Source organism: Ornithodoros turicata, chromosome 10, assembly GCF_037126465.1.
Source record: "Ornithodoros turicata isolate Travis chromosome 10, ASM3712646v1, whole genome shotgun sequence".
In the NCBI taxonomy this organism is placed as follows: Eukaryota; Metazoa; Arthropoda; class Arachnida; order Ixodida; family Argasidae; genus Ornithodoros; species Ornithodoros turicata.
Genome location: NC_088210.1, coordinates 7,343,543 through 7,369,589, shown reverse-complemented (window position 1 = coordinate 7,369,589; position 26,047 = coordinate 7,343,543). Strand labels below are relative to the sequence as shown.

Sequence of the window (26,047 nt, the reverse complement as noted above, 5' to 3'; positions counted from 1 at the left end):
TTGAGGTCTTCCTGTTCCGATCACCGAAGGAAACTGTCCGCAGAGAAGAGAGGACGCGTAACGTAAAGCGCGCGGAAAAAGAACTGACAATTGACTCCGCAGTGTGTGAACAGCACTTACAGGAAGGGTATATCGTGAGGACTCTTCGGCATGTCATTGGCGACGAATACGTTGAGATTCCGATGAACGGGTGACGCTAACAGACGATGCCGTTCCTGCGCTGTTTCCGGACTTGCTGAAGTATTTCACGTCATCAAAAGATTTCATTCCATCCATCAAAAGAAAGGAAAGAAACCTGGATTCTGGTGCGCAGGTGTACAACCTCAACCCATAGTGCGTCAACAGTGATGGAAACGCTTTTGAAATCTCTGTCAACGTACGACGCATGACAGAATGGTCAATGACATGGTACATAAAAAAAGAAAAAAGAAATGGAATTCCTTGTCCAAAATTCCTTTTTTTTTTTTTTGCTTAATACATACTTAATTCGAACTGGTTACAAAACGGAAAAATTGACGTATGAAAGCTGTATACAGTGTGCTTGATACAGGATTTTATAAAGGCTAGTTAGAAAGTGATTAAGAATTCCTCTTTAGAAAATGTATACAGTGCGCTCAATAAACCCCGTATCCACCTTTATTCAAGTTTCTGTCTCCTAGTTTGGGATCGGATAGGCGGGATAGGTCATGGTTAAGAGCTACATACTAGCTAGAAATTCATTTTCATAATCCGCACAGATCCCTGAAAGTGAGTTCAGCAGCTACTTCGACAAGGGAGGACTACTATACCCTGGCCATGGTCTAGCCATGCTTATTTCAGTGCTGGAAGAAGCATATTTTTCCACTCAAAAGCTGTACGCCCGCAGTATCTTTGAGTTTATGCAAGTTCTTGACCAATCTATAGATTGAACAAATTGGCTGTGACGTGCACTGCAATGGACTGACTGGACGGATTCTTCTTCGGTTCTTGTAATCAACAAAAACAACAAATAAATTAAGGATAATGAATGGGGAAATCGGCCACATAAGGTGCGGCACACTACCCCAAGGCACAGTGGGCAGGATGAGATGTGTCGTGATGATGATGTGATGAACGATGCTAAATAGGGCTGATAGTCAGTAGAATCAGTACATACAAACACACACACATACAATGGGTGACGATGGGGTGGGCGATTCACCACCGCTGAGGCGGTACACTGCCCTGGAGTCAGTAAGACGTCAGAACGGTAGGCAAAACCACACACCACACACACATATGACTGCACACGACTGCATTCTCTTATGAAGTCTCTTTTTCTCTTTCTCTCTCAAATTCTCTTAAGGAGAATAAGGAGAATGTGTCAAGAAGAGAACGATAGAAGTATTTGAAAATACGCCGTTTTTGCTACTATTTTTGCTCAAAAATACGCTATTTGAAAATCTTCACTATGACGTCTCCGTAATATGAAAAATAAATGTGTTCAGTACTGTACGATCACGACACTATTTTTTTTTTCTTTTTGCAAGCGTAATCTTTTTTGTTTGAAAATTGTGCATACTCGTGTTTTCGTCTATACTACATAATGAAGAGGACATGAATCAAGTACCATCAAGATTTCTTTTCAAGCTAACGTGAAATCCTGAAGTTGAGTGCCGAACGTCGCAACTTCCCACGTAGGATCCCTTCGGGAGGTAACTCTCCTAATGCGTCCAGCGCCACCTGGAGCTTTTCATTGTAGCTTTGTGCGCTTATTCCCCGCCGCCTGGCACACTTCTTCTTCTGTATAGTTGCTGTTTGGCGGCCCCAGCGGCATCGCTATCGCTAGTGCCAGTAGACCAAATTATTCTTCATTTTGAGATGATGTGTGGGAATGCGGGGAATGAAATCATGAGCCCCTTCCCAATAGCAATCGAAGTTCGTTGTGTTCAGAACGGTAAAAAGAGCTTTGAGCGCAGATCGTTGGAGGGCTGGATTGGGCCAGGGACCAATCAATTTTGATAGGGAGAAGGGGTGAGTGTCCAGCTGACAATACTTCCATCTTGGAGAAAGTGTCATATATATTCCAGCTGAGTTCCAGCTGAAAGTTCCAGCTGAGGCTCGGAGAGTGCGGTTCGGGAAGGTTGGTAGTGGGGGCAATGAAGAAGAATGTGCTCCAGATCCTCTAGAGCACCGCAGTCACAGCATCTGGGAGAGTCAACTCGTCTCAAGACAAGACAAAAATGCGACTCGATGTGGCCTTTACAGCTCAGTACCAGTAGAAATCACATCCAATCCGTGTCTTTGCACCGTTGTACGTCGCGGCGGTTCTGGCGTGAACGGGAACTCTGCCATTGAATTTTACGAACCTACTGAACCCGACCACACTACAAGGTAAAGCTACTACTTGTGTTGTGGCAGTCAACATGCCTTTTGTAGATCTGGGATGGTCACTTCATTCGAGGTTGAAACTGAGTCGATGGTTGTTGTTATGACCAGGGCACCGAAAGTTCTCAAAGACATCGTCCCCAGGCAGATATTGAAAGAAATATGCTGCGGTATCTGCCTCCTGAAAGGTGAATAAGAGCACTACATGCACGTTTAACTGTCAACAGTTTGATGACGAAAAAGGATGACAATGGTTACAACTATCATTGTCAACCGCTGACCAGCGGTCATTGACCGCTGGTCAGCGAGCCGTTACTTTCGATCACCAATAAGGGAGTGCAGGTTTTTGCTTGACCTATGTTAGCCCTGCGGGTTTTGTGTTAGTCTCGGCTTTCTGCGTTTCATCTGTGCTATCACAGCTCTTGCTTTATTACAGTGCACTTGTTTTCATTTGCATTCCTTCCCGTCCCAGTTTTATCAACGGATTTTATCGTCAATATTTTTGTGATGGTAGAGCGTGGGCATTACGAGTGTCTGCCCATCTCGAAGTCCTTGTTACAAACAGGGATACGTCGATACGAGTTACGGCTGCATAGGAGCGTAGCGTTTTATATTCACTTTCGTTGATAGTCTGTTAGTAGTCCAGCGCACGAAATTCATATCAATCAATCAATGTAATGGAAGGTGGAATGTAATCAGGTGTAATGGAATCAACGTAATGGTAATATTAATTTTAAAGTTGAGTGAGACGAACACCTTTTGCACAAACACACGAACTACGGGCGGGCCTCAACAAGAAAATGGTTGCGGTAAGGAAGACAGGCGTCTCAAGGGCAGTCAACCAGATGTGAGAGCTTTACTATTGGGTGTACCAAGCCTGTTGAACTTCGTGGCGTTTGAAGTTTTGTTGTAAGGTACAGCTCCGGTCAACTTTACTAATAGCGCTGGAAAAAATATGGTCTGATTCCCGAGCGCAATTACAGGAACGCTTGGGGCGTCGCTACGGAATCATATGAGTATCCCTTCTACCTTCAACTTGTCTCTGTAACAATTCAACAAAAGCTCTGGTCTCCCTCCACATCCGTGTGCGCAGCGGATGGAGGCAAATGGAAGCTGGTACCTCATATACAGGAGTGGAGCCCTTCGATATCGCAGTCCGCCCTCGGGTGGGCCGTGTCTCCGAACGCGCGGCCTGTAAAACGGTAATTCAGTAATTTACAGTGATGGCCACTAACTACTTCTACAGTAGTTTAACTATAACTACTAACTACTTTGTGATTGAGTAGTTTAACTATTAGTTCAACTACTTTTCGGGGGAGTAGTTAAAACTACTTTTTTAACTACTGCAATGTAGTTTAACTACATCCATAACTATTTAACGTCGTCCACCAACACCAATCTCTTGTAGTGTTCTTCGACACCTAAATATGAATCACAAGCAATAGTAAACTTTGGCTCAAGGCATTGCTACGATCGTCAAACACAAAGCTTGCGGCGGGATTCTTTCTGTGCCTACGCGATAAACTAAGTTGCCGAATTATTTCGCAGCAAATGAGGCTACATTAGACAAGCATTAAAAGTGAAGATTTAGTACACATGCACGACACAATTGCTCTGCACCTCCGTTCTCATCAAACAAGTAGCTCAAGGTAAAAGTCGGAAGCACAATCGTGCCGTGAAGCTTGCGGCAAAATCGGAAGTAGTTGGCGCCTACAGTAACCTAACTACTGTAGTTAACTACTTAAAATAGTAGTTTAACTAGTAGTTGCCACTACATTTCTGCAAGTAGTTGATAACTACTTTTTAACTACAATCAGGTAGTTTAGCTACATGTAGTTAACTACTGGCCATCACTGGTAATTTACTCCGATTCGCTAAGCTCTGTGCGTGCGCTGCTTTCATGCTATGACAGCAAGCATCACCTCGTCAAGCGAGTACGGGCGCTTGTGACTCAACTTTGTTCCCGAGGCTTTTCAATCTGTCTCTGCTGGGTCCCCAGCCACACTGGGATCCCCGGGAATGAACGAGCCGACCGTGAGGCTCGGCGAGCGTTGGCACAAGAGGAGTCAGCTCTCGGGCTACCCTACCAAGACATCCTGCCAGTGTTAAAGAGAGCTGTCTAGACACAGTGGCAGCAGGAGTGGGACATGGAAGAAAATAACAAGCTACACCTCACACAGCCACACGTTTTCCCCCCGCATCGGACTGAACACATCAACAGATCCTCCAAGTCCTTTACGCGAGATTGAGGATAGGGCACACATGGCTCACGCATCACCACCTACTCAGAGGTCAGGATTGGCCAGCTTGCGCGCACTGCGGTGACAGCTTGACTGTCTTGCACGTGCTGGCATCCTGCCCTCATTTCGAACAACAACGCCAACAGTATTTCACCGCATTCTACAGATACCATGTCCCATTCCATCCAGCCCTCCTATTGGGTGACACTCCTCTTGTGCCGTTTGATAATGTCATCCAATTTCTGACCATGTGTGGGTTACTTAATCAGATGTAGATGTTAAGCATTGCTCCGCTTTTATCCAGTATCACCGAACTCCTCATGTAAATATCTCATCCTGGATCACCTCATCGCTCACACTTGTAGATAGCTTTAACTCCCATACTCACTTGTTATCGTCATCCTCCTCTCTCTCTTATCCTGGTCCATCTTATCACTCATACCTGTAGATAGCCTTTTAAGTACCACACACACACACTCTCTCTCACATCATCTCTCCCATAATCTCTCCCATAATCATCTTCCACCACCACACACTCACCATAGTTTTGGCGCTCTATGACCTTTGTTGCCTTTGTGCCATTAAACCCAAAATCTCTCTCTCTATATATAAAACGGTCATCGGTTTCCGGCAAGGTGCTTTCCTTTTGCCATTCAACCAAATGGATAATCAGTACCTCATTGATCGAGACGAGTATATGAGATGAAACAGTATCTGGCACATTACTTTTCTTCATTCAATGTGATGACATTTTCAGTGCATGATTGTTGTGTTACAAGCGAACATTATTATTATGGCTTCGACTTATCTTTGTCCACTGTCTTGTCGTGCCTCTGCAATCTCTGGCTGCAGATATCGTTGGCACACAAGCCCGGTTAAGATGCCTTCGTACGAAAACTGCAAATTCTTCTTCGAGTCGCGTGTTGCTTTCGTATCATTCAGGGGGAAATGTTTGGAGCAAATCGCTGCTTTGGAAAGTGTCACCGAGAAAGGTGGCGCAGCTATCACCGATCGCTGCATTACGAGAGTTTCGCATCTCATCTTTGGGAAACTTATGGTACGAAAAATCGGCATTGAATGCTGAATTGTTCTTTCAGTCGGTAGAGAAGCACTCGAGCATTTTCGGCGCTCAGCAAGAAACATGAAATGCACGAGAGATTGGAGGTGCCATCCCGGGTCGGTGGAAAAAACCAAGTCAAGTGTTGTGTCAAGCCAAGCTCATGTATGACGCCAACATCGGGTTTACGGACCACAAGTTGGAATATCAGAGAAACTCTAGTGAGCTGTGTACTTGTGAACTGCGTAACTAAAGTAAGGAAGGTCGATTTTCTAACAAACCGCAGGTCGGCGTGGCATAACTACTTTACACACATATTCAGCGTTTCCTAATGAACGTGTCGTTTGGGTACACTCGAGAAATCGGCGTGGATGAGCTTTAATGGCGAAAGTGTGAAAAGCGTTGTACAACCTGGTGACTATCTGATGTATTATGGTGAGCTATATGAAAGGGAACACAGGAGCGCGTGGCGGATAGCACCGCCCGTTACCTTATACGGCGACTCCTTGTGGCGCATCCTGTGTAGAAGTGGAAAGAGTGCTGCATTACCTCCTGTTGCGGTCATCAGGGCAGCACTCTGTTGACAGCTGATAATGGCAAGAGTTGCCTTTGTGGCTTGGTATAGCAGGCCGGTAGGGCGGGGTTGCTGGCACCAGACGAAACAGCTGAACTCTGGTTATTTGCATTCACATGTGGCCACAGAGCGCTGCCACAAGTGACAGAGAACCTTGTAATGGCATTGTCAATTGTTAAGAGACTATAAGCAGGCTCTTAACATTTTGATACACTTTTCAGGTGCAAACACTGCCAGGCACTGTAGTGGGGGAGATCAGGATCGAAGAGTTCATCACGATCTCATTTCACCCGAACCTGGACGTCTACATCAAGGGATGTCTGATCGGTTGCGCCATTTTGGTCGTAAGTCTCTTAGCCTTTCGGATTTATTTCCAGCACACTCATCTGAGTGGTTTATTTCAAAGCCTACAAAATCATGGTCGTGAACGCTGTTTCAGAGTGCTTACAAAAGTGATTAGAAGAGAAAGAGTGAATTCGATGAATGGCAAAAAGTCTCACGTATACTTGTTTAACTCAAGACGACTATAACATATTAATTAACAGATTTATGCGGTTCAGTCATGATCATCATCAATAGGTGCACGTCAAGGGGTTATATACCAGATCTTCTGGAGTACGAGTCACTGGGAGAGACGAGAGGTCAATCCTGTGGCGACGTCGGAAGTGACACCAAAATGACACCGCGAGTATGGTTGCGGGCAAAGTTTACCTTTTTTTTTCAGCTGCGTCTTGCGGGGAGCCGATAGAAAAGAATCATTTCGTCAGACGTATGTCTGTATCGGGTCAAAATCTTAGCTTGAGTAGGTGGGGCGGACGGAACGAACGCCTTTGTTTTTAGAATGTTTGCATAAAAGAAAACACTCTAGAGGTACCTGAGTCAGCAGGTGTCCATCGATTCGCTTTTTTTTTTTTTTCACCGCTCGGCCGTTTTTTTCCACTCCTGAAGTTTCAGTATATAACCTCTTTGGGTTACGTACCTAATCCAGACTCAATACAAGACAAGGGTTGTCAATCCCGAGCCATTTTTGCAGTACCGGGATTTCGGGATTCAATCCCGGGATCCCGGGACGGGATTTCGGGATTGTGACGAGTTCAGATAGTGCTTCCAAGTAAAGTCAATAATCTAACCCGCCATTTTTTTTATTTTAGCGCCGCCATTTTTTTTATTTAGCGCCGCGAAGCAGCTGTGGCTATGGGCGGCGTACAGACGTGGACAGATGGAGAGAGGACAGCAAGATTACCCGCCATTATCTAACCATGTTCATTTATCTCAAGTGACTATATCGGCGTGTTGCACCCAGCTCATGTGCGCTCTGTCACTGCTACCTTTTCCTGAAGGAAAGCTCGCGAAAATTCGCAGTGTAACCACATGGTTAAAATAGTGACGGCGAAATTCTCACATTTCCTTTTTTATTCTTCTTTTTGTGTTTTTTCTGCTATGACAATGCCACTCCTTTTCTATTCATGTGCATTTCACTGTTGCACGTGAAAAGAAGGCGAGTTCTGCTACACTTGAAGTAACAGGAAATATTATTTCCTCAAACGCTGTAACATTCCACTTGAATGAGGATCAGCAACAAAAAGAGACGAATCCCAAGCAGCACAATGTACCGAAAGTCGAGTGCAATGGGGGTGGACGGGTAGGTGGAAGGCCTTGAACAGACTCGTGAGACTAAAGCACATTGATAAGACACATACCGTCCACCCCTATTGCACTCGACTTTCAGTGCATTGTGCTGCTTGGGATGGAAAGAAACGAAACACTAAAAAGTTTACAACACCGTCGCTGGCGTGCTTATCACATTGTACAATGATTAACACACGACTTGAGTAAGCACAGAGCGTCGAGGGTGGTGTCCCCCAATTCGGAGCGAACTTTTATGCATATACTGGCTGCCGAACTGAAGGTCCGTTCAGCTTCTGCGCTAGAAGAAACGACAGTCAGCAAATATCTGTACGCACGTGCAGGTAGCGGTCCTCTGCCGCCTCCAGTCATAAAAAAGTGCCATTTCCTTACGAAGGAGTGAGTCTGTGCCTGACGGCCTACAGATATTTGATTTTCCTGTCATATTTGCTCTCACGAAATCCCGGGATTTTGCGGAAAGAAAAATGAGACGTGTTAGTTTTTAGATATGTTAATTTTCATTTTCCAATCCGCACACCATCTGCTTACGTTAACGTTATTCATATCTACTTGCAACAATAAACTGTCCTCGGCGCGACTTACATTTCGATGTATAACACAGTCGTCAGCGTATAATCTAATTTTAGAGTATACATAGTGAGACGAGTCATTATTAACCTATTAACCGCATTAACCCATCAACATCCACCAAACGTCGGGTTGTGAATACTGGATACGCCCCACGAACGTACACGTTTGCTCCCGGATACGTTTTAACTACCCCTGTATACTACCCTGCTAATCAAGAGAATATTATTCGAAATGAGTGTCGTAAAACCGCCGATGCGGATCTTCGAGTGACATGTGCAGGATCTATTCTGGTCACGTAGCTATCGCGCGCCTATCGAAATATGGTAATTTTAATCATAAAATGAATGCAAGGACGCAAGCATGCACGCAGAACGCTTTATTTGCACGTGGTTTTTACATGTGCAGTCACACATGCCTTCTGGGACAGAAGCAGTACAAATGAAAGAATATGACCAAGATGCCATATCCAGATAATTCTCGTTCATACATATCTCGCGATATCGCCGCGTTATGTAAACAAGAAAAGAACAATCCACATTAGTCGCCGTATAATTAGTTGGTATCCTGCATGGAATCGACGCAACTGTATCCTCACGCTCCTTCACGCCTTATGAGCGGCAACCAGTTTCTTTATATTGTTCCTTTGTGTGTCTGCCAGCCTCTGGGACTGACTGGCCAAGTCGAACCTCTGCCGCCGAGGCACACTGATAAGAACGACACATATCATTTACGTATCTGCCTATGGCACATACGCATACTAGCGTTGCGTTTGGCAATACTTCACATTTGTCTAGCATTCTTACCTGTAACGCATAAGATAGTAAATAATTCCAAGACTGCTCAAAGAGAGAACATCCCACAGTTTCTGGGAGACACCAGCGGCATGGCCGAGTGGGCTAAGGCGTCCGCTCGTTGGTGGTAACCAAGGTCGTGCTGAAGACTGGGAGGTGGTGGGTTCGAATCCTACCGCCGGCTGTGCTGTCTGAGGTTTTCCCTGGGTTTTCCGAAGACTTTCCAGACGAATGTCGGCACAGTTCCCCTTGAAGTCGGCCCAGGACGCATACTAACCCCCTGTCCCCCACTCCTTCCTGCTATCCTCTCTCCGTCTGTCCACATCTGTACGTCGCTCATAGCCACAGTTGCTTCGCGGCGCTAACACCCAATTAAAAAAAAAAAGTTTCTGGGAGACGCTGATGCGCACACAACGAGGAATGGGCGATGCCGAGCGGCGTAGCCGTTTATGCCTGAAAGAACATCAAGAACACAGTGAATGCACCACAAAATAAAAGTACCATACACGCGCTAATATGCCTACATTAAAAGCACAGGTAGGACCGGTTGCATTTTTTTACTAACTAATGGGCTAAAGTGACTTGAAGAACAATGGATCCTAAACCGCGAGCGCACACAAACAAAGGCAGCACGCCCGTTTACCTGTATTTCGGTCATAGATTGTGGCGCGCAGTGTAGCGCCCGTTACCTATAGGTAGGGTTTGTGGTTTTCGGCATTTATTTTCAACCCAATTCGGGGGTTGTTTATCGGCATTTATATTGGGACTATAAATCGGATTTTTTCGGCATCTATATTCCGCCCAAAAAATAAATGCCCGAATACGGGCATCTATTTATTTCGCACGAAGGAGAGCCTATTTTGCGGGCGAAGTAACAACGAACCGAAAAGAAGTGAATTGATTCATGGTTTCATTAACAATGTCTTTTATTGCCTGTGCCAAACCAGCAAACAATGAGACTACCTCTTGTTGTAATAGATGCAAGCGTACATCATCATGCTCGCATCTGTCATAGCGGCTCGCTCCTTGCGATTAATAACAATGGCCATGTGTTGGAACGGGTCGTCCAAAACTGAATAGGAGATATATCCACCTGAGGGGCAGAGCATGCAGCATATTCGAAAAACTCGCGCTTTATATCATCCATACGAGATTCATCAACAGAGCTGAGGTCATCCTCCTATAAGCGCTTACGCACAACGAAACAAGGGTACAACCCAAAGATAATGCCACGCTCGAGAAATAGTCGACAAAGGGAGATTCCAAGGGGATATTCCTTTGCAGTTCCAGGAATGGCAGCTGTCAGGATACGAGAAATTCGTATTTTTTCGGAATATTCCGAATCTGAAAAAAATCATTCGGGGGGTGTTTTCCGGCATTTTTCGGAAAATGCCGAAAACCACGAACCCTACGTATAGGGCATACTTACCTGAAGCTTCACAAACTTCAAGCTGTATACTGGTGCTGTTCTCGTTGAAAATTACCGTTTTACGCAAGGCCACTGCAGACGCCGCCATGTCTCTCAGCCTTCCCAGGGACGTTTGAAATCGTCCGCACACACAACGGGCTATGACACCACGTGACACTCTTCTGTGCGTGGCGAGAAAACGAGCCTTCTGCGCAGGTTTCTCCTTTGGCGTGAACGCAGCCAGTGTTGGCAATTTAGCGGATTTCCCGCCAGATCTGGCGGATTCGACTTGCATTTAGCGGGGAAAAAATTGTTTAGCAGCTAGCGGAATTTCTGACGGGGTCCTGGCTGAATTTAGGGGATTCTAGCGGATTCAGACTCTCACCGCATTTTGACTGAAAAGCCCGAAATATCAATTTATTCCCTAGAGTATGCTAATTACCGAACCGAAACCAGTCACCTGAAATTTTGCTATCTGACGGCAGTTTGCGCTCAAGAAGCTCACTTTCGACTCGCTCTCTTTCCTTCTCTGCAAGAACCTCTTTGGCCTTTTTGGAGAACACACACCACTAATACCCCGGTCAGAGAACAACGTTTAAGGCCTGACCCTTTAGTAGTTAGGGCCGTAATCTCATGCCACATGGACAGAAGCGACTTTGCTCTGTCCTTTGGGCACGAGATTAGGGCCCTAACTACTAAGGCCTTACATGTTGCGGTCACCCAGCACAGCATCGTTTACAAGTGGATATGATGACATATGACCCGAAATTTTGCGCCAGAACACGAATTAAAGTAATTTGTTAGGACATCTTGCTCCCTCTTGTAGTAGCCCACAAAGTCTACCGATTGCTGTTACCAATTCTATTTCTATTTTTTATTTATTTTCAAAAACACAAGGCATTGCAGCCAAAGGAATACTGTGGTACAAGGTCAATAGCGCATGCTAGTGGAGACCCCTGCGACACACAGTGTCATCGAATGGGAGGTGGAGTTGCGTCCAAGGCTTCCTTTCTCGCTTTCACTAGCGTCTGTTGCGGCGTGCACTCTTCTATTCTGTTGAAATGCCAAAAATGAGTTACAAGCAAAAATTTCGCAAGGAATGGCTCCGGGACCCTCTGCTAAGTGCACAGGTACGGTGCAGAACGGCGGCAGATTGCACAGAAACAGTGAAGTGCCGATTCTGTGGCTGTGTGCTCAGTACTCAGACCTGAAGGCGCATGGAGAGAGCGCAAAGCACAGAAAAGCATCGTGACACCTCACGTCCGGTCAACAGACAGTTCGCATCGCCCCGAGAAAAATCGATCCAGCACATGAGACTGAAGGGAAGACAGCGCTTTTTATTGCTGAACCCAGTTCAGTGCTGACCGCCAATCATCTCGGGGAACTTCGAAGTCTTTCTCAGACAGTGCCGTGGCAAAGGAATATAACATGCGTCGGTCCAACTGTTCAGCTATTTGGAAGAACATGCTTTTTCCTCACTTCAAGGAGGATCTTCATCACACCTTCAGCCAGCTGAACTTGATAAAGAACAAGTTGCGCAATAAAATGAAGCCGGACATGGTCGAAGCCATTCTGGCAATCCGCTCAGGCTTGAGACGGCACGGAAGAGCTGTTTCGAATACCACCTCCCCCCCTGAAGTTGTCAGGAACATGGGAAAGAAGAAATGAACGAGAATGCGAAGCAAGGCACCATAAATAGGGGTGCAATATACATCAATCTCAACATGTTCAGACAATGAAAGATGAAAGTCACTGAGAAGGTTAGCCAGCTGTAGGACACGAACCCACATCTTCTGGATTGCCGGTCCAGGGCTCTACCAATTGAGCTAAGCTAACACGCCTTCTCAGCGACTTCCAGGGTGCGCCATCTGAAAGGACAAACCAGTCACTATCTCTCACTCATCCTCCTTTCACTCTTACATTTTTGCACACTCATACACTTATTCATACGACAGGGATCGACGCAAGCGGCAAAATGTTGAACATCAGTTCTCTCATGTTCAGACACTACCCAGCGTTTAGGGGATTTTGGCGGGTTCTTCGCGAAATTTAGCGGATTCTGGCGGAATCGGTTGGCTACTTTGGCGGATCATTCGTCTAGAATGATGGCAACACTCCAGGCGACAAAACGAGAGAGGAGGGGTCGGCGGAGGGTCAAGAGCGAAAAGGGGTGCTCAAACGCTTTGTGGGCACAGTGCGGATGGGGTGCGCGCGGTGTCCACAGGGTGACATATGTGGGATACATCTGCTGATGTATACTCGTTAGAGCATCCCAAGTAAGGCGTCCAGGAGGCGTTCAATGAATGTTCATATTAGGCTGCGGATGCTCGGACCTTTGCATGTGCTGTCCAGGGGGGGTTACTGGTTCTGTGGGTGACGTATAGTAACAATAACAATGGACCTAGAAAGTGAAGCTTGATGTACCATTGATCCTACAGTAACACAGGAAGAAGTTTTGTTATGGAAAACAACGCTCTGAGTACGACCAGTCAGGAATGCTGCTACCCAGTTAACTGTTGGAATGTTGATTTAAAGAGTGTTTAGTTTCTATAGTACACCTTGATGAGATACTTTGTAAAATACCTTGCGAAAGTCAATGGACACAGCATCGGTTTGCAAGTGATCGTGCAAGCTGTTATGGAGGTGTACAGAAAACTCAAATAGCTGGAAAATGCACGGATAGTTCTTGCAGAATCCGTGCTGGTAACTAAACAGGATATTATTGCGCTCCAAGTAATTCATAACATTAGAACAGATTATGTGCTGAGGAAGCTTGCATACGACACGCGATGGGCCTGTAGTTTGTTTCGAAATCTTCTACTTCTTCTTCCACCTCAGAGCAATGGCCGCTAGCCACTAAGGGCGATTGGCCAAGGCTAGTCGTGACGTAACACGCGGAGCGCGCTCAGACCAACACCCTAACGTATCCTACCTAAAACGAACTGATCCTACTGTCTACCCTAGCGCGGAGAGCATGATGGGAAGCTGAGTTCGCGGCAGCCAGTATCATATAAAACGATAAGCGATCAGATAGAGTGAGAAAAGCAGCCATATTAGATCCGTTATAAAATAGGCACAACATTGTCGTGAAGCCAGTCACGTGGTAGGTAAGATAAAATGAGGGATTGGTTAAATAGATATCGTAGAGGTTGGGGAAGTATTTTGAAAGATTTTTTCTTAAATGATTTATTCTTAAAGATTTACTAGTGTTGCCACAGAATAGCACATACAATCACATATACCACCCATATCTGCCCTCGCATATGCACCCCCACCAATATAAGCTATACGTCTTACTGCTGTCCTCTGCGTCGATATTAATATATCACTCCGCTGTTGTGTTGGACTACAGGATATATTTTGAACGATATAGTATTTTTAAATAGTTTATTTTGGACGACGTATTTTTCAGGGCGGATTCTTGGGCGAGTGTTTTTTTTTTGGGCGGTGATTTTTGCGCGGTTGATTCTCTATCGGGAAATTTTACATAGTTTATTGTAAAACGACGTATTTTGAAAGACGGTTTTTTCTTAAAGGGTTTATTCTTAAAGATTTATTAGTGTAATCCCCACCGCCCGTGGCGATGAATCCCCATTCATCATCTCACATTAAAGTTGCTGTTGTTGTAGTGGCCAAGTTTCAGTCGCTGCGAATTGGTGTGCCCATGTTCGAAATTTAAGTGCGTACAACAATAAATAACACGCAGAAGACACTATTTGCAGGAAAATCCCGTTAACAAATCTGTTGAAAAGCTTTTACCTGGGCTCCACGGCTGACAGTGCTTGCGCATACACTGTGGTATACACATACTCGACTGTCACGCTGAAACTATAATCACAAAGGATTTTGAAGGTAACGCTACAGTAATTCACGTTGCTAAACTGTGATACAGTGTATGTTGGTCTGGGTTTTTAGAAAGATCATGGAATATGCATACGTCATTCCCTGTGATTTCGAAGTTCAAAAACTCCTGCCAGAGAGTCGTTCATTTTACAGAACAAATTTCGTTGCAGTCTGTAATAAAGCATGCTACACGCACACACTCTTATGTGGAAAAGGTCTTGGATTTTCGGGCATTACAAGCCAAGAATGTTCATGCCAGGTCGACAGAAGCGAAATGGCGCCGAGAAGCTGGTGATGCATGACTGCGAAGTAAGACCCGAGACAAGGAGTTTAGACAAATTCTCGTCTCTCTGAACAAATTCTTTAAACTCATTGTCTCGGGTCTTACTTCACAGTCGTGCCAGGTCTTGAAAAACTAGCAAATGAACCCGTTTACAGGTTGCTCAAACTTGACATGCTCGATGACGTAAACTAGGAATCGAAGAACACGGACGAATTATTGCGAGTCTGCAATCACATCGGGAGGGCACAAAAATATTCATACTGTAAAGCCACAGCTCTACCAAGTAACAATATTTTAAAAACAAGTTTCATACGAAACCTGCTGCTCACACACGAGACGACATACGCTGTACATGTTCACTATGAATACTTCTCGAAATCTCCGTGTGGCTATAGGTGCAAAAACACACGTATAGTAAACACTAAACGATGTAATAATCTTTCTATTTGCAGAGGTTCATGTTTTATGTGGACGGCTGTGCATCTGGCTGCTTCCAGCTCCTGAAACTGACCAGGCCATGGGATGTCTTCAGGTAGCTGCCACGACGAAGACGACGGATGATTCACGGATAATTCGTTTGTTTCGCCAGCAAAGTTAGAATTCCTAATGACCGGAACGGGACACGGGTGAAAATCACCGTCTGCGATATCTTGGACAAACATCGGCAAAGAATGTGCTCAACATACGCGCAAAACGTGCGACTACATTGTTTATCAATCCAACGTAGAACCAAATCCGTGTCCATCTATTTTTACGGCTGCTTTCTACGTAGTGCAGAAATAAAGTGGAAGTAGAGATTCGCAATGCACTGCCGAGAAAATTTCAACTAATGCTCTGCTGGGGAATAAAAAAACATTTACCTCGTAGACAGAAATAATACGTGCCTCGGAAGCCATGGAGTTTATTTATTTTTTCTTTCCCGTTGTCGTAACAAGGGCAGCTCCGTGTGCTCAGTAACGGCAATAAGCAAGCCGCCGAAATACTTTACGCAAGCCGTATGAGGCGGTAGACGGGCGTTGAGGTGGTTATGACAGATGCCGGGCTAATACTACTACTACTACATTTATGAACCGGGACGACGGTGCATCCGAACACGACAGCGCCGAGTCGCCAAGTCCAACTGACGGAAGGGAGAGGAGACTAGTTAGGATAGAGTGTGCCGTCGTACACAGGGTGTCCCAGCTAAATGCGAACATATCTTTTGAAAACATGTGTGGCGAAGGCCATGTCCTTCGACTTAAAAGCACCCATCAGCTTAGGAATGTTTAAAATAAGAGATAAATCCAGAAGATGTGGGTTCGATCCCTACAGCTGGCTAACCTTTTCAGTGACTTTCATCTTTCATCATCTTTCATCATCTTTCGTGTTTAAAATGCCTTGCGAGCAGGAGGCCGAGCCACCTGTTTGGCCCCTGGCAGTAATACCCGCTTCCGTGTTCCCCCCCCCCCCCATACCCTTTTAGGCAGACACCTGTAGTGCATTACTTGACTTATAATTCGTTATGGTGATTTGATATGCTTCCAGTGATGACCCTCAACCCATGTATATATTGTAAATAAAGCGTAACGTCGTCAGACAGTCTACGGAAAGAGAACACGTCTCGCTGTCTCTCCTTAGGCACACGTGCCGCCACGACGACTCCCGTGGACAAGTTCCCCGAGGTTCCTTACACATGTATCACTTTTTCCGAGATAAAATCAATTTCAATATACCATAATCTGAAGGGAATTCCTTAGGAGGGAATTAGCAAACTCCAAAGGCAATGTCTTAATTAAGTTTCAATGGTTTCAACTCCTTCGCTTGTTTTTGGAGAGGCCCAAAACGATGTCGCGCCATACCAAACGTGTCGTGGTCCTTTTATTTTCACAAAGCGTCGCATAATCTTAAAGGGGCAATAAACAGGTATGCAAGGTGCACTTTTTTGTAATGCAGTGTGATTCGTTTCCTACAGTGACGTTTAGCAACAATTTTTGTCGCAAAAAAGTAAATAATGGCTCCAAACCAACCGAATATTCACTGCACTCTTTCGCGCTCATGCCCGGCCCTGCGATGCCCTGGCGACAATAGCGACACGTCATTTTGACGTCACGCACCATCAACCATTCAAAATGCGGGGCGCCTATACACCGGTTTTGTTTTAATATCGGGTAGTGAGGTCAATTCTAAACATATTTACACTTGTCAAACCCAAGGTAGCCAGATCAAATGCTACCAAAAGCCCACAATATTCCATTTCATGTGCGCACTATGTTTTCAGCGCTGTATTGCTCCGCGAGGTCACAGCGGTGTTCTCACAACCGGTTCTCCCCGCAGGCTGCTGTTTGTGTCAACGAGGCCCGTCATTGGCTAGGAGTCCGAAATCTCCCCCATCTCCAGTAACTGGAATGCAGCTTTGCTACACGTGCGAGACGTGTGACGTAGGTGCTCTCCGGGTAGGAAGGAAAGACTTACGCGGATTATGCTCTTTGTATGGCATTGTTTCATGGTAAAGGCGCTCGCTAGAAGTAAATGAATTTCATAATTGGATATCGTGAGCCACGTTCTTTCATAGAGCATAATAACTGGAGAATATTCCTGGAGCTCTTTAGTGCCCCTTTAAATCAATTTCTCGAACATATGGTGTACGCCTTTTCTTCAGAAATCATTTTCGTGTTGATCGTCTCAGCCCATTTTCAAAGTCCGTTTCCGTGTTTGGTGTTACTCATACAGTTCATTAAATTGTGTGCCTTGTGCTATGAACGTAGTTTATTTTATCCCCTTTGCCCGTGGGTTTGTCTATATCGGCCAAACGTCGCAGTGCCTATACATCAGAGGTCAGGTCAGCATAGAAGAAATCCTATTCAAAGCTTTCTAGCCACTTAGAGTTATGTAATAATTGCCGACCTCTCTGTGCTGAGACGTCAGTCATAGCGTGGGAACCAGACACACAAAGGTGGCTTCTGAGAGAGGCTTTGGCTAGAGTCACTAAATAAGCTACGCTTCAGAGTATCGACACTGAGTTCCAAGAGGGAACATGCGCCATCTTGTTTCCCCGCCACTCTACCCACGCGCAAGCGCACTGCGCACGATGCTATCGTGCGCGGGTGAAATGTTCCTTTCGTTTGCAAGCAGCAGTTGATGGCCTTGAGATCACCCGGACATCTTCGGGACGCTCTGGTGGAGAATACATCGATTATCGCGTAACAATCATTAGACGTTTCTCTCTCCCACCGCGAGCATTACGTTAGCCGTCTTTGATCCTCAACTGGGGATGGTACCACTGTGGTGCGGAAACAATATGGCGCTCCTGCTCTCTGTTGGGCCTCAGTGTCGATACTCTGAAGCGAAGCGTATTTAGTGACTAGCTTTGGCGATCCGTAATATTGCGGGAAAGTGTGTCAGTGTCGCTTCTGTGGCTATTCATCCGCCTTAAGCGCGGACCCCATAACAAGCGACACGCGACGCGCTGCAGAATTTGTCGCTGTCGCGTCTGGTCATGGCGCGACTTCCTGGTCCATTTGAGCAGCGACATTTCGTCACCGAGAAATGATGTTTTTGGAGAAGCAATGCTTATTTTATTCGAGCTAAGTTGTAAATTGCCATAAATATACCAAAAATAGTATTTCATTCGTCAAAACGAGGAGAAATTGTAATGAAGTTGCTATGTAATATTCGCCGTAACGCAGTGGCGCTGCGGTTGAAGTACCCAACGCCCCGCCCACTTCTTCGTCTGCTAGTTTGGTTGGTTGCCCTCTCCACCCTCTCCCTTGCCCACGCGTTCAGTTCTTGTTTCACGCCGCCAAATCTAGCGGGTTTTGTAAAACAACAGGCAACGAACTCAGCGACATGCTACAAATATCTACTGGGAGTAGATGCAGAAATATTGAGCCGCGACAAAGCTTTTTTGACGCTCGTGTGGCGGCAGTGACGTCGATTTTGTCGCTTCTCGCGTGTATCTGCCGCGTGTCGCTTGTTATGGGATTCGGGCTTTACCGACGCCTTTTGTAACCCATGCGTTCGTTTCAGCTTCTGCGTTGTATATGACCTTCCTTTTCGTTATTTTCCTTTTTCTCCTTTTCACATGTTGTTTTGTACTTGGTGCTCTGTTGATTAGTAAACTTTCCTGGTTTGAGTCGTATGTTCGTGTCGTCCCTCTGTGTGGCCCAGACTGGACTGAGGCTTTTACAAAAGGGAGTTGTTCTACCAGCTTGCCTGCATATACGCCATCTTGACAACTTCGTAGCTTTTATAAAAGTTAATTATTGAAAGTTAATCAAGGCATTGCCTTACGACTTTGCTAATGCTCTCCTAGGGAGTTCCCTTCAGCATATATGCTATATTGCAATTGATTTCATCTTGGAAAACGTGATATATATATACATAGATGGGTAGAAATCCAGCGAACCGGTAGAATGTAGGAAGGGAGTTGCCTCAGGACAGAAGCCGCCGATGTACAGGGTGTTTTCAACAAACGTGTCATTCGGACTTTATAAAAAAACGGGGCGACGGAAAAATACGGGGTAAACGGCGCTTGTGTGGCAACTAAATTTGCCATCTTGCAAAAATATTTTCATTTGATTTTAATTAGAAGAAATTGAATTTCTTTAATTGAACTCCAAAATTTCCCAAGTCAACATAACGTTTTTTTTTTTACAGAATTAGAGAGCCCGTAGCGAACTTAGTCAGAACCACGAAGAAATCCGCTCGATATTGCAAATGGAACTGCCCAAAAAAAAGTCCCGAAGTTGTGGCTTCAGATTTTCCGGTATTCAACAGCGCACCAAATCAGTCGCAAAGATGCGCGGAGGGCAGGACATGCTCCTGCCCCCATGAAGCTAGAACAGTTTATCGCCGGTCCGGCGTGCAGCACAAGACGCGCCGATAACAAGGCGGGTGACATTCCACCATACGTTGATAAGCGGCAAACAAAAATGATTCCGCCTCTTTTTTACCCGCACTGTTTTTTTAGACCTTCTATCTTTCATGAGGGCAGGTGCATGTCCTCCTCTCCACGAATCTTTACGTCTGATTTCGTGCGCCGCTGAATACCCGAAACTTTGAAGCCTCAATTCCGGGACTTTTTTTGGGCAGTTCCATTTGCAATATCGAGCGGATTTCTTGGTGGATCTGACTAAGTGCGCTACGGGCTCTCTAATTCTGTAAAAGAAAAACAAAAAAAAAACAAAAAAAAACGTGAGGTTGACTTGTGAAATTTTGGAGTTCCATTAAAGAAATTCAATTTATTTTAATTAAAATCAAATGAAAATATTTTTGCAAGATGGCAAATTCAGTTGCCACACGAATGCCTTTTACCCAGTATTTTTCCGTCGCCCCGTTTTTTTATAAAGTCCGAATGACACGTTTTTTGAAACACCCTGTATATATGTAATGATAAAGTAAAATAAATAAACAAATATGAAAATAGATAAGCAAGGGGATGGAGACAAAATCTCTTGTGTTGGCCTTTCTCTTCAAATTCAGGGTGAAGACAAGGAAACTGTCGTCCACTGAATTGCTTCAGACGCCCTTTAGTTCTTTCACCCTTCCTTCATCATCTTCACATAATGTTCCCGTGCAATGGGGTAGAGTACCGCACCACCGCGGTGGAACACCCCATCTCATCGTCATCATTTATTGTTGCTGCTGCTGTTGTATATTTTTAGCACTATACACGGCCATGAATGAGCTCTTAGAGTCAGTAGTTTATGGTCCGCAGAAGCTTTCGGCGCATTGCAGAAGCATTACAGAAAAAAAGAAAGAAAAATGAATAGATAAAAGAGAAAAACGTCACCCCTTCCTCTGCCTGCTTCCGGTGCAGACCGGTACACTGTTAAAACAGAACTTCACCACATAGCAGCCAACCATCACCCCGAATGACAACGTTCTCGCGCTAGATTGGTTGAAAACGGGAGGAGGAGCCTATTTTGTGCCGTGCATAATGGAACAAAATAGGCTCCTCCTCCCGTTTTCAACAAATCAGGGGCGAGAACGTTGTCATTTGGGATGATGGTTGGCTAGGAGCGTGCTATGTGGTGAAGTTCATTTTTAAGAGTGTATGAGCGGGCTTTAATAAGCCGACTTGACATTACATCTTTTCCCCCAAGTTGTACCCTAAGACATGTTATTGTATAAATATCATGTTGAACGATATATATTCGAAAATTTTACGGTTGATGTTACACATGACACACAGTGAACAACTCGGAGGAGCTCAACAAACCACGCTCATCGCAGTACATCTACAATAAGGCTGTTAGCGAATGTTTTCTGTTTATTCCCGTAGACCAAGACATCTCTGTTTTTTACACAAAGAAAAAATACTTTCATTCAGTTCTCGTCAAGTTAAGGTTCCACTTCCATGAGGAACACCACGGAATGCTGCACGTTCGAATCAGCCGAAGTCGCCTTTATATGTGCAGATCATTCGTACATAGGAACAGAGTGCGAAGATTGAAATAAACTTCAAGGATATTTAAAAAAGAACCTGTGCTTACGCACTCAAAACGGACGCACAAAGAAAGTAAAAGTGTACACTTCCAAGCACCCATAGAAACCCTCTGCAAGCCATACGCGCAGGCACCGGCGGACACGAAAGTCTCCCCCCGAACGATCGCTGCACCCACCACTCGCCGCTCGGCCGCCGAAATGAAGTTCTCGCGCGAGTTTCCTGACCACATAGAGTATTGAGTGACCGTGACACAACCAAAGATTACCGATAACTGTCGGAACTACGATATTTGTTACATATCTACCGACTTATGTGATGACAGAGAACAGGTGATACAATTAGATTGTCGCACGCCACCCGAATTATAGTTGAAGACTATGGCAACTGACGTTCTCAGTCTGGAACTCCAGAATTAGTCGAACTCGACAGTAATCGGTGTCCATTACGCAACAGACTGCCGTTTGTGCAACAGCATCATTTGCTGCAACACCTCCAAAATAAGTGCATGAGCGTAACAAAGCGGCCCACGGAACAATTTTGTGCAGACTCCCTCATCTTTTCAACCGACCATGCAACTCGCAGGCGTCACTGAAACGTTACCTCACCGGGTGAACATCGACGGGCGTCTAGTGAGGAACTTGAACGGAATATTCAGCAAATTTGCTTCACCACTACCACAAATCGCATCCTCGAGCAAACCGCTGTCTGCTGACGCATGCGCACGCGAAGCGAGCAGACGGCAAGGCGGCAGCAGCAAAGAACAACAGGTGACGTCACTGCTGGCGCATGCGCAGCGCAATTTATTTTCCTCTCCCGAAGGCCAAGTGGTACACTCTAAATCGTTTTACACCTTAAAGGGTGTAGATCAAAATGTTCATTGCGCACACCTTTTAAGGTGTATTTTAACACCCTCATGGCAATTGGGTGTGTAAAGGCTGTAAAGCCGAATAAAACTCGTGGCAATACGCTGGTAACTGTGTATGCAAAATTACCAGTATATTGCATATAATCACATTGAGGTCCATATATGTATGCACATCAAGGTGATTAAATATGTGTGTAAACATGCACAGCCGACATACAGAAAATCATGTATGGCATGGCAGCTGTGCATGGCAATGAAGCATGGCAGCTGTATATAGCTTTTCGTGAAATTGTAGACCTTCTCATGAGCAGGCACCTCCCCCATATTCATGTTCATTACTTAGAACGCTGCATTTATTCGTTTCTTCAAGGCTTTGCAGTGTTGTACCCACAAATATCTAACCCCTGTACAATGCATTACATTGTTCATTATCCGCGACTCATCAGGATGTTTGGTTCCTCTCCTAGCTGTATAGTGTATGCGTTTCGAAGGGAAACACCAGCATTTTAAAGATGTTGCTAGAAAGACTCGACATTTTACGAACATAACCCTTTCATTAGCAAGAAGACATCAATTTTGTCAAATGTATGTGGGGTCCTTTTCTGTTTCTGTTTGTTTTACCATGGCTGTTACCAGAGCACTAATATGCTTCCTGGGTGACTCTGGGCTCCTGGACTGCCTGTGAGCGATCGTGTACTCATGCCCCCCTGCTGCCCATGTGCCGCTTGCGTCTTTCTCCTTTTCTGTTTCTGTTTGTTTTACCATGGCTGTTACCAGAGCACTAATATGCTTCCTGGGTGACTCTGGGCTCCTGGACTGCCTCTGAGCGATCGTGTACTCATGCCCCCCTGCTGCCCATGTGCCGCTTGCGTCTTTCTCGTTTTCTGTTTCTGTTTGTTTTACCATGGCTGTTACCAGAGCACTAATATGCTTCCTGGGTGACTCTGGGCTCCTGGACTGCCTGTGAGCGATCGTGTACTCATGCCCCCCTGCTGCCCATGTGCCGCTTGCGTCTTTCTCCTTTTCTGTTTCTGTTTGTTTTACCATGGCTGTTACCAGAGCACTAATATGCTTCCTGGGTGACTCTGGGCTCCTGGACTGCCTGTGAGCGATCGTGTACTCATGCCCCCCTGCTGCCCATGTGCCGCTTGCGTCTTTCTCCTTTTCTGTTTCTGTTTGTTTTACCATGGCTGTTACCAGAGCACTAATATGCTTCCTGGGTGACTCTGGGCTCCTGGACTGCCTCTGAGCGATCGTGTACTCATGCCCCCCTGCTGCCCATGTGCCGCTTGCGTCTTTCTCTTTTTCTGTTTGTTTTACCATGGCTGTTACCAGAGCACTAATATGCTTCCTGGGTGACTCTGGGCTCCTGGACTGCCTCTGAGCGGTCGTGTACTCATGCCCCCCTGCTGCCCATGTGCCGCTTGCGTCTTTCTCCTTTTCTGTTTCTGTTTGTTTTACCATGGCTGTTACCAGAGCACTAATATGCTTCCTGGGTGACTCTGGGCTCCTGGACTGCCTGTGAGCGATCGTGTACTCATGCCCCCCTGCTGCCCATGTGCCGCTTGCGTCTTTCTCTTTTTCTGTTTCTGTTTGTTTTACCATGGCTGTTACCAGAGCACTAATATGCTTCCTGGGTGACTCTGGGCTCCTGGACTGCCTCTGAGCGATCGTGTACTCATGCCCCCCTGCTGCCCATGTGCCGCTTGCGTCTTTCTCCTTTTCTGTTTCTGTTTGTTTTACCATGGCTGTTACCAGAGCACTAATATGCTTCCTGGGTGACTCTGGGCTCCTGGACTGCCTGTGAGCGATCGTGTACTCATGCCCCCCTGCTGCCCATGTGCCGCTTGCGTCTTTCTCTTTTTCTGTTTCTGTTTGTTTTACCATGGCTGTTACCAGAGCACTAATATGCTTCCTGGGTGACTCTGGGCTCCTGGACTGCCTCTGAGCGATCGTGTACTCATGCCCCCCTGCTGCCCATGTGCCGCTTGCGTCTTTCTCCTTTTCTGTTTCTGTTTGTTTTACCATGGCTGTTACCAGAGCACTAATATGCTTCCTGGGTGACTCTGGGCTCCTGGACTGCCTCTGAGCGATCGTGTACTCATGCCCCCCTGCTGCCCATGTGCCGCTTGCGTCTTTCTCCTTTTCTGTTTCTGTTTGTTTTACCATGGCTGTTACCAGAGCACTAATATGCTTCCTGGGTGACTCTGGGCTCCTGGACTGCCTCTGAGCGATCGTGTACTCATGCCCCCCTGCTGCCCATGTGCCGCTTGCGTCTTTCTCCTTTTCTGTTTCTGTTTGTTTTACCATGGCTGTTACCAGAGCACTAATATGCTTCCTGGGTGACTCTGGGCTCCTGGACTGCCTGTGAGCGATCGTGTACTCATGCCCCCCTGCTGCCCATGTGCCGCTTGCGTCTTTCTCTTTTTCTGTTTCTGTTTGTTTTACCATGGCTGTTACCAGAGCACTAATATGCTTCCTGGGTGACTCTGGGCTCCTGGACTGCCTCTGAGCGATCGTGTACTCATGCCCCCCTGCTGCCCATGTGCCGCTTGCGTCTTTCTCCTTTTCTGTTTGTTTGTTTTTTCTTTTTTGTCTTTTCTTTTTTACAAGGAATAACAAGTCGACTTCTGCCTGGCTGACCTTTCCTTTTTACCTGCCTCTTTTTTTTTCGCAATAAACATATTCCCCACCCCCCACCCCAGTAGAAGGGCATAGCACAGGCCGTTCAGGACACGTCTTTGGCAGCTTGGTACAAGGGGTCTCGCCCGTTTTGAAGGGCCATGCTGCATGCTTTTCCGATATTTGCGGTCGCCTGTGTTATGATCTCGGTAGAATGGCATAGTATAGGTTGTTGATAATGAGTCTTTGGCAGCATGACACAAGGGGTTTGGCTCGTTTAAGAGGGCTCTGCTACCACGTTTCCGAATTTGGCGATCGCCTGTGTTATAACTCCAGCAGAACAGCATTGCACAAGCCACTGATGACCTTCTTTCGCTTCATGATACAGTGAGTGTCGCCCGTTTTAAAAGGCCTTGCTGCCGTCGTATCCGAATTTTGCGGCCTCCTTTTGCGTAATCCCAGTAGAAAGGCATAGCATAAGCCGTCATGAATATGCCTGTGGTACCATGATACAAGGGGTTTCGTACGTTTTAAAGGACTCTGCTGTTGCTTTTCCCAAATTTTGTGGTCGCTTCTGTTGCAATCTCAGTAGAAGAGCATCGTAAGCCGTTGATAATATCTGTTTGGAACCATGATTAAAGAGGTCTCGCGCGTTCTAAAGGGCTCTGCTTCAGACTTTTACGGATTTTGCGGTCGCCTCCGTTACAATCCCAGTGGGAAGGGCAATAGCATAAGCCGTCAAGAATATGCCTTTGGCATCATGATACAAAGGGTTTCATCCGTTTTAAAGGGCTCTGCTGACGCCTTTTCCAAATTTTGCGGTCACCACTGTTAAAATCGCAGTACAAGGGCCTATAGTATAAGTCGTTGATAATAGCTTCGCTATGCAGAATACATCAGTGACTCTTTGTGGTGTATTCCTTGGATGCCTCTGCCGTCATCGGGGTTGCAGAAAGGTTGCTTTTCTTCCTTTTTTTTTTACCTTTTGCAAAGAAGTTGGCAAGTGATACAATGTTTCAGAAGAAGACTGTGGGTCATTTCTTGCAGGTAGACGTGTAAGCGAAGCATGGACTTCTCTATGCGTGCTGCACTTCGAGAAAAATTGGTTGATCACCGTGAACAGTGAAATTCAAAAGGTTCCGTAAAGGATATGTGTTTTCATGTATGATGTCTTTTCCTCAGACTTTAGCACCAGTGCTCGTAGGTGTCTGCTGCCGTGTAAGTGTTCGGACTGCCGGCGATTTGCCGTGCAAGTTGCCACTTTTGTGCCTCGTATCTTGGCAAGTTTTTTCCTTTCCATATCGTCGCGGCTCTCTCGTGCTGAATTCAGACGGCAGGTATCAGCTTTTAGTCCGTTGCGCAACTAGTATCAGC

General features: G+C 45.8%; 1 protein-coding gene across 2 annotated transcripts in view; it reads left to right on the top strand.

Annotated features, from left to right (window-relative positions):
• The window catches only part of LOC135370395 (phospholipid scramblase 2-like), a 60,803-nt gene extending 45,178 nt beyond the window's left edge, over positions 1-15,625 (top strand). For both annotated transcript variants that reach the window (XM_064604137.1, XM_064604136.1), the window contains 2 exons: positions 6,439-6,561; positions 15,212-15,625. In XM_064604137.1, coding sequence (XP_064460207.1) covers positions 6,439-6,561; positions 15,212-15,295 — 207 coding nt within the window. In that variant the 3' untranslated portion in view covers positions 15,296-15,625. The remainder of the gene's footprint in view (positions 1-6,438; positions 6,562-15,211) is intronic.
• Positions 15,626-26,047: the final 10,422 nt, after the last annotated feature.